This window comes from Aulonocara sp. 'chitande type north' Nkhata Bay, linkage group LG16 (genome assembly GCF_057382095.1).
Source record: "Aulonocara sp. 'chitande type north' Nkhata Bay isolate Kocher_YH1m ecotype deep benthic linkage group LG16, A_spYH_male_GT1.1, whole genome shotgun sequence".
Classification (NCBI taxonomy): domain Eukaryota; kingdom Metazoa; phylum Chordata; class Actinopteri; order Cichliformes; family Cichlidae; genus Aulonocara; species Aulonocara sp. 'chitande type north' Nkhata Bay.
In genome coordinates, this window is record NC_141359.1 from 25,789,999 (window position 1) to 25,802,499 (window position 12,501).

A 12,501-nucleotide genomic window follows, 5' to 3' on the forward strand; every position below is an offset into this window, starting at 1 on the left:
TCCATATTTTGATTTATGATTTTCTGGAGTTAAATGTGAACCGAAGCATATTTTCAAACGTGTTATATGCTATAAAATACTTTTAAAAATTAGGTGAGGGAAATAAAAAATCATTTTTTCTATGTTTGAGTCACAGTAACTTTGACATGGTAACATCTGCAGTAATATTTACAGCTCTGATGACATCTCACCAGTGTTAGCTTTATTTTGACACCAAGACTGTTTACACAGAGTTTGTAATTGCAGAGAAATACATTTATTTTGGTCATTTCCTTTTCAAGCAGGAAGCTCACCCTTCTTGGTATACCCTTTAGATGAATACAGAGTTTTTAATTAAATACATTTTCTTTAAATAATGTTCCCTTTTAGAAAAAGTAGGATAATTAAAAAAAACAAAACATTTATTATAGCTCTGTCACGTAGAAAAAAACCTGTCTTTTTTCTGTGGTCTGTTATATAACATTAGGGGTGTTCGTGGCAATTAACTTTTTAATCGACTAAGCGGGTCAAGTAAGAAACACTTAAATATTAAGTTACATTTGAAAACTGTTTAAAAAAAAACATATCCCCATTCCACATTCCAAAATGTCATGTGACAATCTGATTGGCTTAGGAGTGATGATGTCACAAGGATGTCACAAGGATGTCACAAGGATCCTTTGAAGTTTTTCTATAAATAGGGGTGAGAAACAGCAATTTTCAGTTCGTTTCTTCGCAGCCTTTGTGTTTGCAGCCTTCAAACGTTCACTACAGAAAAATTTGGAAACCTCTCAGAGTCATCGGATACAAACGCCAACATGTATCCAAGATTACGGCAACCAAGACAAAAAGATTTCGCCGCCTCTCCTTCCACGCGTGGCCGGCCAATTTCTCCAAATGGCCTCTTATCCATCCAAAGGGCATTACAGGAGAGTAGGAATGAAAACAACCATCTCCAGAACAAAATTCGACAAATTGAAGAAGAAAAACGTCACCTGGAGAAGAAGTGCTTACAGATGGAAGCACAAAACAAACACCTGGAAGAAACACTACAGCGCCAGCCCGACATCAACATTATTAATGAGGGCTGGGGGATCAAGTTTGCTCAAGCCAGAGAGCAGATTGTATCCCTCATCAAAGAAAACAAGAAAAAGAGCGCTGAAGTTAAAGAAATGTCCGAGCAGCTTCAAGGCAGGAAAGCGACGATTGATAAAATGGAGTGGGATCTGCAATACATGGACCAAATGAATCACCTGCTCCAAAGAAAGCTTGATGAAGCTGAAGAAAAAAATAAAGAAGTCCTCCAACAGAAGGAACAACAGGACACAAAGCAAAAAGACCTGCAGCGCGAGCTCCAAGGCATGCAGGAAAAGTACAGAATGGTGAAGGCAGAGTTGGAACAAACATTGGTCCAAAATAAAGACCTCCTTCAAGAGAAAGAGCAACAGAAAGAAAGACTGCCAGAAGAAAAGTGCATTATCAAGGACTTTGAGAGTAAAAATCAAAAGTTGCAAGGATTCTGTGATGAACTGAAGGTCAAAACAAGTGAGCTGGAGGGAGAAAAGGAAACACTAGAAAAACGATGCTCACACATGCAGAAAAAGATTGATCACATGGCCAAAAACAACTCAGAGCTCATTAAGGGGATATTGTTGGAATTCAACAACTTGAAGCGGGAAAACACAGAAATGCAGGCCCAAAAGCAAAAACAAGACAAAACGCATGAGGACCTGCAGTGTACGCTCCGCAATATCCAGAAAAGAAATGAGCAGCTAGAAGGCCTGCACAAAGAAGATCAAGTGAGAAATGCAGACCTGCAGAAGGCAAAGCTGACACAGGAGGCAACATCCAAAGACCTCAAAGAAAAGCTTGAAGAAACACAAGCAACATTAGAACAGGTGGAACAAACATGCAAGAAACTAGAGAGGCAAAACACAGAAACCATCGAGGAGTTGAGAACCCTCATCCTGGACAAAAAGGCGCTCGTGGAAAAGTCCATGAAAAAGAAGAAAAGATTCTTCAGCTTTTTCCGGTAGAGGGACAATACTGCTTCTTCAACTGATGTAGCCTCGTCTTGCTCCACCTCTGTTCACCCCCCCAACCAGTCCCGGCAGTTGACTGCCCCCTCCTGAGCCTGGTTCTGCCGGAGGTTTCTGCCCGTTTAAAGGCAGTTTTTCCTCCCCACTGTCGCCTAGTGCTTGCTCAGAGGGGATTGTTGGGGTTTTCTCTCCTCTACCTTGTTTCGTTATTTACTTGTTAACTTTTTGCTCTTACTTCATTTAACCTTGTTTCGTTATTTACTTGTTAACTTTTTGAACTTACCTCATTTAACCTTGTTTCGTTATTTACTTGTTAACTTTTTGAACTTACTTCGTTTTACCTTGTTTCGTTATTTACTTGTTAACTTTTTGCTCTTACTTCGTTTTACCTTGTTTCGTTATTTACTTGCTTGTTTAACTTTTTTTTCAACTTATCTAACAAAATAAAACAGTTGAATTTATCCTTTGAGTATTGTTCATCTATTCTTTACAGAGTTTTCCAAAACACTTTCAAACATTCAGATCTGTCTTTCATTTTCTTCTTGAAACCTCATGAACGGTGAACTAAAAACTCTGGAACATGGTTTGAAACACTGAAATTGTTTCAGCTGAAACTGGCAAAGTCATACGTGCGTGTGTGAGTGTCACAGGTGATATGGTGTCACTAGTCCGGTCATCATGTTTAGGCTCATTCACTCCAGAATTATTTAGGCCAAATCTTTAAAACAGTGTCACTGCACACACATTTCAATCACACAAATGCAGGATTAATTCTTTGCAGTATTTTATCTGATTTATTATGAGAATGTCACGCCTGATCATTTGCACCCACAACATCAAAAATGGGGGCAAAAGAGAGGAGATCACGTTTAATCGATTATAACACGAGGTCAGAAATATAAGTGCTGACATGAGTAGTGTCCACAGAAACCTCTGAATCTCAGCTAAAAACTCATGTAAACCATGTCTACAAACACCAAACAAAGCAAAGACACCAGACAGTTAAAAGAGCAGTTACTGCACCATGAATCTGTGGACAGGTAATATCCATATTTTGATTTATGATTTTCTGGAGTTAAATGTGAACCAAAGCATATTTTCAAACGTGTTATATGCTATAAAATACTTTTAAATATTAGGTGAGGGAAATAAAAAATCTATTTTTCTATGTTTGAGTCACAGTAACTTTTAAAGTGTTTGTGCTAATAACATCATGTACAGTAAGACAGGCATGGAGAACAGCACTGACTGGGAGAGCCTTTGAACAGATAACATTCAGTTCAATTCAACATATAAGACTTTAAGAATGAACAAGCATCTAAGTAAAATCTATTTATTTAGTCTATCATCTGTGATATTATTATGTACAATTATAATGTATTGTTCACCTCTCTTAAATAAACAGGCAGCCTTAATGTATGAAATATTCATTCATTAAAACACTAAAATTTGTCTGTTGTCTCAGTGGCTGATAGTGCCCACAGGCATCAATAGCTTGAAATAGCTTGAAGCTATTTATAATTTTTATGTTTAATGGGTGGGTGCTCACGATAAACAGATTTTGAATGAAAGCCCGGGAACTTCAGTACCACAAAAAGTGGCTATTCTCTGTGCCCATATGGATCAGTCCCTCTTATTACCATTATTCCCTTAAGCCTCAAGTTGGCTAGTTAAGTATCAGACTAACGTTTAAAGCTTTTACTTGAGTGAAGTAACTCACATTACTGCTACTGCTAAGTAATGTTAGCTATGTTTACAGCATATACCATAAATCACCATGCCATAACCAACTACTGTACTATCACACTCAGTGCATTTCTCCAGCACGTTTGATAGCTAGCAAAATAATAATAATAGTTTTAAAATTAGCATGTGTTATGTACACATACTCGAAAATTATTTACTAGGACTCACCTGTCATGTGACTCAGAGTGCAAATTCCACCAGTGTCGTTTTCCATCAAACACTCATTAAAACAGCAACGTCAAGTTAGTGCACTCATCCCCAGGGGGAGGGCGGGGTCACACATTGAAACAGACTGGCACGCAGAGGTGCAAGGCAGACCAGATGGAGAAATTTTGCTTTCACACTTTGTGACTCATTCAGTTATTTGTGGTGAATGAAATATGGTTTCAACCACGTTTAAGCACCACATCTAAAATTCAAGCACTATTCAAACCTTGAAAAGACAATATTTAAATTCAAGCCTTTTTTAATGATTTCAAGCACCCATACAAACCCTGCATATGAAAAAGCCAGAAATCCAGAAAGATGGCCAAATGAAACCAAATGTCTATGATCACAAGAAAACTACATCAGTAGAGTTGTCAAGTAGTCACAATATGAAAAGTCCTCACCTTAGCCTCCTTTTTACAGAGCAGCATGACTTGTCCCAAGTGTCCTGCAGCAGCTGAGAAGCAGAGGGGGCTCATGCCGTTTTCTGAAACAACATCCACGCTGGCGCCGAACTCGAGCAGCAGTGAGACAATTTCCTGGTGACCGAGGTGACACTGGACGCAAAGCACTGGTGCGTTGTTCAGTACTTCTGTGCGGTAATTCACGTTTGCCCCTCCCAGCATCAGGAGACGGCTTACCTGATCATACAAGCAAAAAAATAAATAAAAAAATGCAGAAAGCATTCACGTTTGAATATTTATTTCAAGGTCTTTGCAAAGAAGTGAATTTTTTATCACATGTACTTAAAGGTGAAAGAAATCGGAATTAAAAATAAATGTTATTCTCTTAAGAAGAGATGACTGTTTAACTATTTTACTCTTTATTGGCTAAATTATACACTTAAAAATGTGAACTACCACCCATGTTTGAGCAGCAGAATTGTTTCCATTACTCATTTTATGGCTCATACAGAGATCAAACTTCTTATTCTCATCTTCAGATTTTTCAGACGGCAAATGAAACGGCCACATTCTAGCGAATGCAATTATCAAGTGTGGTATTCGCTTTCATTACGAGTAAATCAATAATAAAGGCCTAGTCAAACAAAACCAAAGAGTGAAATGAGTGTTTGACGACAGGAGATGAAAGTGTGTGTTATTTTCTGGATCCTCTGTAGCATAATTAACCCCCCCACCCCTCCCCCAGAGGAGAGAATAAGGTCATTTTGTAAATGTCTGTTTGACTAATACTACACATTTATACAATAACTCACAAACAGACACCAGGTGATGGAACGCCCTCTGAAACAATAACACTAACGGCAAAGAAGTACGGAGGATAATTTTTCTTCGAGCCAGAATGCATCATGCTGGCAGAACAGCCTTTCCAGGAAAGGCCAAATGATTATCGCCCTTCGAAACACGACTGAAAAGCAGTACACAGGAAGTTGGCTCGTGCGCGAAGCTTATTAACATTTACCTGTCAAATTATAATTGGACACATTAACAATATAAAAGGACAGCGGTTATTAATAAAACATTCTCTGCGTGGAGCAACATTCGGGGATTAAAAGTGTAACTAAAATCTAAAGAAAGTTGCAGTTATTTCTGAGATGCATTTGCTTTAAAATGACCTAACCAGTGTATATGATTATATTACTCCAATGTAACAAAAGGGTTATGAAAATGCTGAAAATTGGATACATATACTGTGTGTTTAATATATAGTGTTTAAAGCTTTCCTATATCCCCTCAAGAAGCTTCTACTTTGCATTTCAACAAAAGCAACCTGTTGCATTTAGGCATTTCAGGTTATCAATAATGTGTTTTTTTCATCGTTAGCTAATAAGCCGATTGTTCTGCATTCAACAGACGCGCAGGAGCAAACCTGAAGCAAAGGCTTACCTTGACATTAGGTGTGTAGAGGTTCCTCAGGGAGGCCAGGGCTGCAGAAAGGCCGTCAGTGCTGCAGTTTATCCACAGAGCCTGAAGGACACTGGATGACACGCCTGTCTTCTTGCTCAGACCCTGCACGCACGCCGATGCGTAAATGCATGAGTAAATACACAAACACACATATGTAAAAACCAGCGAATCTGAGGGGCATAAGCTGTCAATGTTGCTTTCCACATCCCACGGCTTATCCTCTGGTGAACCATTGTCACAGTGCATAAATCAAGAGAAAGTGAACACCAAGAAATTCCTGCAAGGGATGGATTTCAAATAAAGATGAATGCATAGACCACGTAGGTTCCACATCTATACCTTGAAGATGTGTGCTTTGAGTATGTGGTGTCCCAGCTCCATTGTCTGCTGCCGATTCAGTTTCCCCTCTTGGCGCGATAACATGAAAGCCATGAGAGCGTGACCGGTCCTGGGTTAGAAAACAAGGGAACAGATAGGATACTCAGTCGTCAACAGTAGGAATGATTGTTCCTCTGCTTCAAACGACATGAAAGTACTGATTCATTCTGCTGATGACGAGGAGCCTGGCACTGTCATGGAGAACTATTGTATTCTGGAGCTAGTGTGAATAAGCTAAAAATGTTTGGCAATGACCCTCTGAACAACAGGGGGGAAGAGTGTCACTGAGGCACTAATTAATGCAGAACTTCATTAAAAAGGCATGCATGATTGCGAATCCCTTTGATCTGGATAAAAATCCTCTCTAGTTGTGCCCAGGCACAAACAGAGAGGCAGTGCAGGAGGCTTTTGTCTCTCTGTGCATCTCCTGCGCCAGACTACAAGCCTTTGTTTTTTTAATGATGGAGCTGGAAGGCTGTGAATGACCAGAATACGAAGCTCAGCTCTCGTCCGTTTGGAGGCATCGCCGTGTGAGCAGAGGTGAGCAACAGGGAGGAAAAAAGTGACATCATTCAATTTATGAAGTGTGAATGACTGAAATCTCTCATTTGCGTGTGGCTCCAGCATTTCAATTAGGTAAGCACTGCAAGTACTGCTAAAAGAGATAAGCCTGCCTCGCATTGCAACATGCAATATCTGCAAAATGCATAGGTCAGTACCCCCCCTCCCTCATAAAAAGCACTATTTATTAAAACAGGGCAAATCAGTGTGAGGCTGCAAGACAACAAAAAAAAAAAAAAAAAGCACTGATCAGGAGTCAAAAGTTGTGCGGGTGATCTACTAACAAAGCACAAATTCATGAGCACAGACGCAGCAGTTCATTTTACCGATGACCAATGCAAGCTGCCAACAGCAGCGCAAATTAGTGGGTTGCAAACAAGCAGATGAGGGAGCGAGTAATCCACTAACAACGCTGGTGCGGCTTGTTATTTGAAATTTGACAATTATAATACGGTACCAGCACATGTGAACAATTCAGACCGGGGAGAGGCAGTGGAAGGAGAATCGATGTGTTTGATATGAGGGTGAAGTCTGCAGTCAGGCATCTGAACTCGGATGAATCCTGACAGCTCCAAAAGAGCACAGGATTTATCTGCAGAGGTGCTGCTTTATTACAAACAGCTTCACTGTATCAAAGGTGCATTCTGAGATGACCTTTTGAATGTGCTGTACGTCGCAAACAGGCCTTGTGCTAATGAATTTAGTGCTGTGATGTGTCTGTAAATGCTCACATCATCACATCACTTCACACTCGATTTTTTTTCTGCATGCCGTGTGTATTTTTTCCGAGACAAAGGAAGACTTTGGCATGCAACAAGCTGACACCAACAAACAGGACTTCAGGGAGTCTAATGTTTCTGCAAAATCTCAAATTACATTCAGTGAAGCCTGAATGTCATTGTTGCAAGATTCGAGCATTAATCTAACATGCTTCACTTCCACAGCTGTATTCTCACATTCTCACAAATGTTATGCAATGGAGTCATTATGCAAGAGAAGACGACTCGAAGAAGTGAAACAGCCTGCTTGAAATCTGATCTATGATGTTGCAGGACTGCGTATGCAAACTGCTGACTAAAGGGGTTTATTTACAAATGGAAGCTTTGGTGCAGTCTGCAGTGTTTATTATGGACCGATTTCTGCGCAGATATGTGAAGAAAAACACTGAATTACTGCCTCTAATACATCCAGAGCCAGCTATTCTCCCCTTCTGCAGACATATCCCACGTTAAATTCTGCTCTCCTGCATTAAAATTGAGGACCGGAAATAAGCAGGACACTGCTTTAAACATTTTAGGTAAGAACTTTGTGACAACCGACAGGATGGACACCAAATTTAGGCATGATTAAAGCTGTCAGAGACCTAAAACAACTAATTCAGAAGCACTCTGAGATGCAAAACTTCATTCACATGAAGACACGTTTATCATATTATTCTGCAGCATTAGTTGTACTTTTCTTACTGTCCTACATGCCTATTTGTGCAATTCAAGAACCTTTTCTAAATGCATTACTGAAACATACGCAAACTCTAAATGCATTACAGAAGCCTGCAAACCAAATTGAGAGCTGCGAAGTTATTGCATTAGCAGAAAACTGACCTGGGGTCACAAAGGAAGTCCGTACTCTCTCCATCAGCTCTCCACACCAGCCACTCTCTGAAGGAAGGGTGACAAAACATGCGCGTCTTGTCCCTCCGTTTGATGAGAAAGCACGAGAGCAGCTCCATGCGTTGCTGAAAGTCCTCCCATTGTAGCTCCCCCTGGACGAACCCCGCGTTGATGGCGTTGAACAGCTGCTCGTCAGTCAGGGGGTGCAGCGAGGCGAGCGATACGTTGAGGATCGGCAGTGAGCGCTCAAAGGCTGAATTGGTCATGAATTTCATGTTACACTGTAACTGGTACAGTTCTGCCAGTGAAACAGGCACGACTTTGTAACTGGCACTTTTGATCACGAGGTGGCCTCTTTCAAACAGATCCAGGGTGAGTTTGAGATACAGGTAGGACCCTTGGCTGCGGGAGATCAGGTGGCTACTTAGCTTGCCGACTGTGATAGGATCGGCCTTGCCGTTCAGGCTAATATTGTTCATGATGTCCTTGCTGCCGTTGATACGATACTGGATATATGCGTTGAGGTCATTGCTGATCTCTTTGTTGTCAGAAAAGTCATCCAGGGAGATTTTGGAGAAGGGCAGGAGGCTGGTGATCTCCTATTGAAGACAAGATAAAGACAGAGCGTGACATAAAAACATACATCTGAGCTTCAATGTACTATTAAAGTGTCAATGCATGAAAAAAAGTAATTTGGTGCAGTGTTTGCATTACAGACACAGCTGTATTACTCAATACCACAGCCAATAAATAAATAATTTAATTAATTAAAAGCAAAAATATTCTTTGCATCCTGAGCTGCCATTAAGAAAAACAAAATCTGCCTGTGTACGTGTATTATCAGAGGAGTTTCTTTGAGCAGTGGGGAAGCAAGCATGCTGAGCTATCAGGCCAAAGCAGACACTTGTTACTGTTCAAAATGTGGCTGTGAGGAAAACAGGAGTGGGGAAACTGAGTATTAAGAGGCAGGGGATGGATGGGATGGTAGCTAGCGGGCAAGCAGAGGTCTGAACTAGGCATCACATTTCAATCTGTGTCCCAGGGGTTGGAGAAATCAATGCACCTTAATCCTCCAATCCTCTGCCTGTCTGAGGCTAGAGAAACATTGCCTCCGCAAGATAACATTTTTCCTCTCCCTCATCATGAGAAGGCAGCGCAAACAGACAAACACACACAAGCACATGTATGCACACGCTCAATAAAACATACCGAACACAATCCACCAGATTGGGGGGAGGGGGTGCAAACAACACCTCAGAGATTGTCCAGATATTAGTCTAGCAGGCAAGGGCCAATATATCGAACCCTTCCTCCGAGGTGAGATGCTATTTGTCTGTTCAAAGCACAAAACAATAGCGTGACAATTTCATCTCTATGCACAACTCGGATTCTGTCTGCAAATAAGAAACATTTCATGCCTTCATATTTTCTTGTCTTAACAATGCCATCTTGATTATTCTTCCATGATTCATTTTTGCTATGCCCCGAGTTAGTCGGGCAGTAAAGCAGATAAGCTTTATTTATTCACTGAGGGGTTTTTTGCAAGAGACACCTGAGTACAAGCGACAAGTACAAATGTACACGCATAATATTACAAGTATGAAGTGATAATGCTTTAAAGTCGATCATTTAGTGCTTCCAATTTCAAGCTAAATTGCAGCTTATACAAACACTAAGCTGCAGAGTTTCTGAACTTGTAGCCGAAAGCTTAGATAGCAAAGCCATACACACACAGACGCAGGTTTACCGATGGCTTTTGCATATTAATGATGGCCAAATGGTTCAGATAACTTACAAAGCCGAATGTAACCACTGTCTGCACTGAATGGCAATGCTGCTGACTGCTGTGTCCAGAGCTTTAATGTTAGGGGAAACGGTATGAGAATACAGCATGGAGCGTACAGTTTGTGCTTTTGATCTTTTGTAGGAACTTGCTCTAAAAACTTTTGAAGGAAGTAGGAACCATCATCATTAGCTCATATTTCAGTTTCAAGAACCTTTGAGTAATGCAAGTGTATGGTCATTATAGTCTATTGCATGGAGCAGGACTGACAACCATCATGTCCAAACAACATTTTATATACATTTTCTTTATTTACTGTATTTATTTCTCTATTTATTTTATTTTGAATGCTGTGCATGGTCCAGTTATCATAGAATATCTTCAGTTTATCATTAATTCTGTTATTAAGCATTGTGCTGTCGTTATGTGTCATGGCATGTGGTTGTACGCAGCCCTGTTTGTTCATTGTTTTCATTTTGAATTCTGCTTTTGTAATATTTCTCATCACGTCCCACCGGACATAGAGAATTCAATTTTGGAATTTCTTTGTGATTTTGCAACCACTTCCTGCATCTTACCCAAATATGTGGACTCGTAGCCCCCCCCCCCCAAAAAAATAAACAATAAAAAGAGAGGACATACAGGGTTTTTCTGCAAAAGACTGCCAACTCTCTTAAAAACTATTTAACTGACTTCTGTTACATTTTTGGAAAATTAGACATTTTCAGTCAGTGACTAACAGCCTTTCCATTGCACTTAAAGGGAACTTACTGAACATCATAGGAGCCTGATTTACAAAAACATTGTCAAACCGACTCCGAGGTTTTCACATGCGAAGTCGTCATATAGCTCCCATTAAAACAACAGTGCCATTCGATTCATTACTGCAGACAACTGCTAAGTGGTTACAGTGGGAATGTGAACAAAACAGAAATATAACAAGAAAAATATGATTACAAGAAAGTAAAAGACACATATGGCATGGTTAACAATGTGCTATCCTTTGCCACAGACCAGCATGTGCACAGGATTCACTAACAGAGGTTATAAAAAAAAAAACAGCTACTGTTACATATGCCTTAAACCACACGTTTCCTTTCCAGCACAGTTGTTACTATGAAATCTACCACACGGACAACAAAAACACATCTCCGATAACCGACTGCAACCTTGTTGTTGTTGCTGTTCTTGCTTTGCCAGCCTCCAGGTGGCTAAAAACGTCACCCTAGCAAATTCACACAAACAGTAACTCCCTCTCATTAAACACTGTTTCACTTTGTCAGAAGACATTACAACACATATGTTGCAGTGTTCTGCTTATGGATGGATGGATGGATGGATGGATGGATGGATGGATGGATGGATGTTGCAGTGTAGTCGAAATGTATTACTTTAAGTGCAGTCACCTGGAACATCTTTCCACGTCAAAAAACCAATTCTAATGCATTAATAGAAGAGCATAAGAGGTGAATACAAAATATCAGCGCTACAATATATTGATTCACCACACTGACAGGGCCTTGCCTGAATTCTTAATAGCTAGGCTGAATTCACTATATAGTACAGCCCACACTGATGGACAACACTCGACCCTGGCTTCTGACTGAGCAATAATAACTCAAATTCCAGATGTCAATCAAAAACCACATTATTATCCAAGGCTCAGTGCTTTCTTTTTTCCCCCAGCAAGGAAAATAAGTTTTCATGTAGTTCATCAGTAGTGTCAAAGCCTCAGTTGTCAGCAGCGTGAATTTAATCCAAGTCCATATCATTTCTGGAACTGGTCAACCTAGTGTCAGCTCAAAGTGACTGACTCATCTCTCTCCTGCCCTGCAGGTCATGTGTCTCAATTCTTTCCTGAATGTTGCTGGATATGCCTGACTCTGTAAAGAGTAGAATAACAAGCGGGAGCAGCTCAGGAAACACTTGTCAAAATGTAAAAATGTGCAGGGTCTGGTGACAGTGAGTGAGTGCCTAGAGAGGTGACGGCATGTCCAGCTAGACATTTGTTAAAATGAGAGAATTTTGATTCATTTCTTTTCTAGGGTTGCCACAGTGTTAGATTTTTTGATTTAGGATATGAAATGTTCTGGTCAACAAATCAATAAATGTGTTTTACAGTGTTTTATGGATTGGGACACAGGGCCAGTGTGAACTGTAAGTGCAGGAGGACTGTTGGCTACAACCGGCATACTTTTTTTTCCTGCACTATAAGCCGCACTTAAAATCCTTTAATTTTCTCAAAATTCGACAGCGTTGATGCTTTATCAGGTGTAACTATTAAGTTCAACATCCAAGCATCCATGAAAACAAAATTTATTAAATTTAAC

At 40.2% G+C, this 12,501-nt stretch overlaps 2 protein-coding genes across 4 annotated transcripts in view; one reads left to right on the forward strand and one right to left on the reverse strand.

The window, feature by feature from the left end:
• LOC147311662 (protein TANC1-like) overlaps positions 1-12,501 on the reverse strand; it is a 112,932-nt gene that overhangs the window by 16,501 nt on the left and 83,930 nt on the right. For all 3 annotated transcript variants that reach the window (XM_086267222.1, XM_086267221.1, XM_086267224.1), the window contains 4 exons: positions 8,380-8,987; positions 6,179-6,287; positions 5,819-5,941; positions 4,376-4,612 (listed from right to left, as the gene is read on the reverse strand). In XM_086267222.1, the coding sequence (XP_086123348.1) occupies positions 4,376-4,612; positions 5,819-5,941; positions 6,179-6,287; positions 8,380-8,987 (1,077 nt within the window). The remainder of the gene's footprint in view (positions 1-4,375; positions 4,613-5,818; positions 5,942-6,178; positions 6,288-8,379; positions 8,988-12,501) is intronic.
• Positions 168-2,301, forward strand: LOC147311664 (uncharacterized). Its single transcript, XM_086267225.1, has one exon. The coding sequence runs from the start codon at positions 798-800 to the stop codon at positions 2,013-2,015; it is 1,218 nt and encodes a 405-aa protein (XP_086123351.1). The 5' UTR covers positions 168-797; the 3' UTR covers positions 2,016-2,301.

Excerpts from the sequence above, each read along its gene's own strand:
- LOC147311664 (XM_086267225.1), top strand. The coding sequence starts at position 798 with ATGTATCCAAGATTACGGCAACCAAGACAAAAAGATTTCGCCGCCTCT.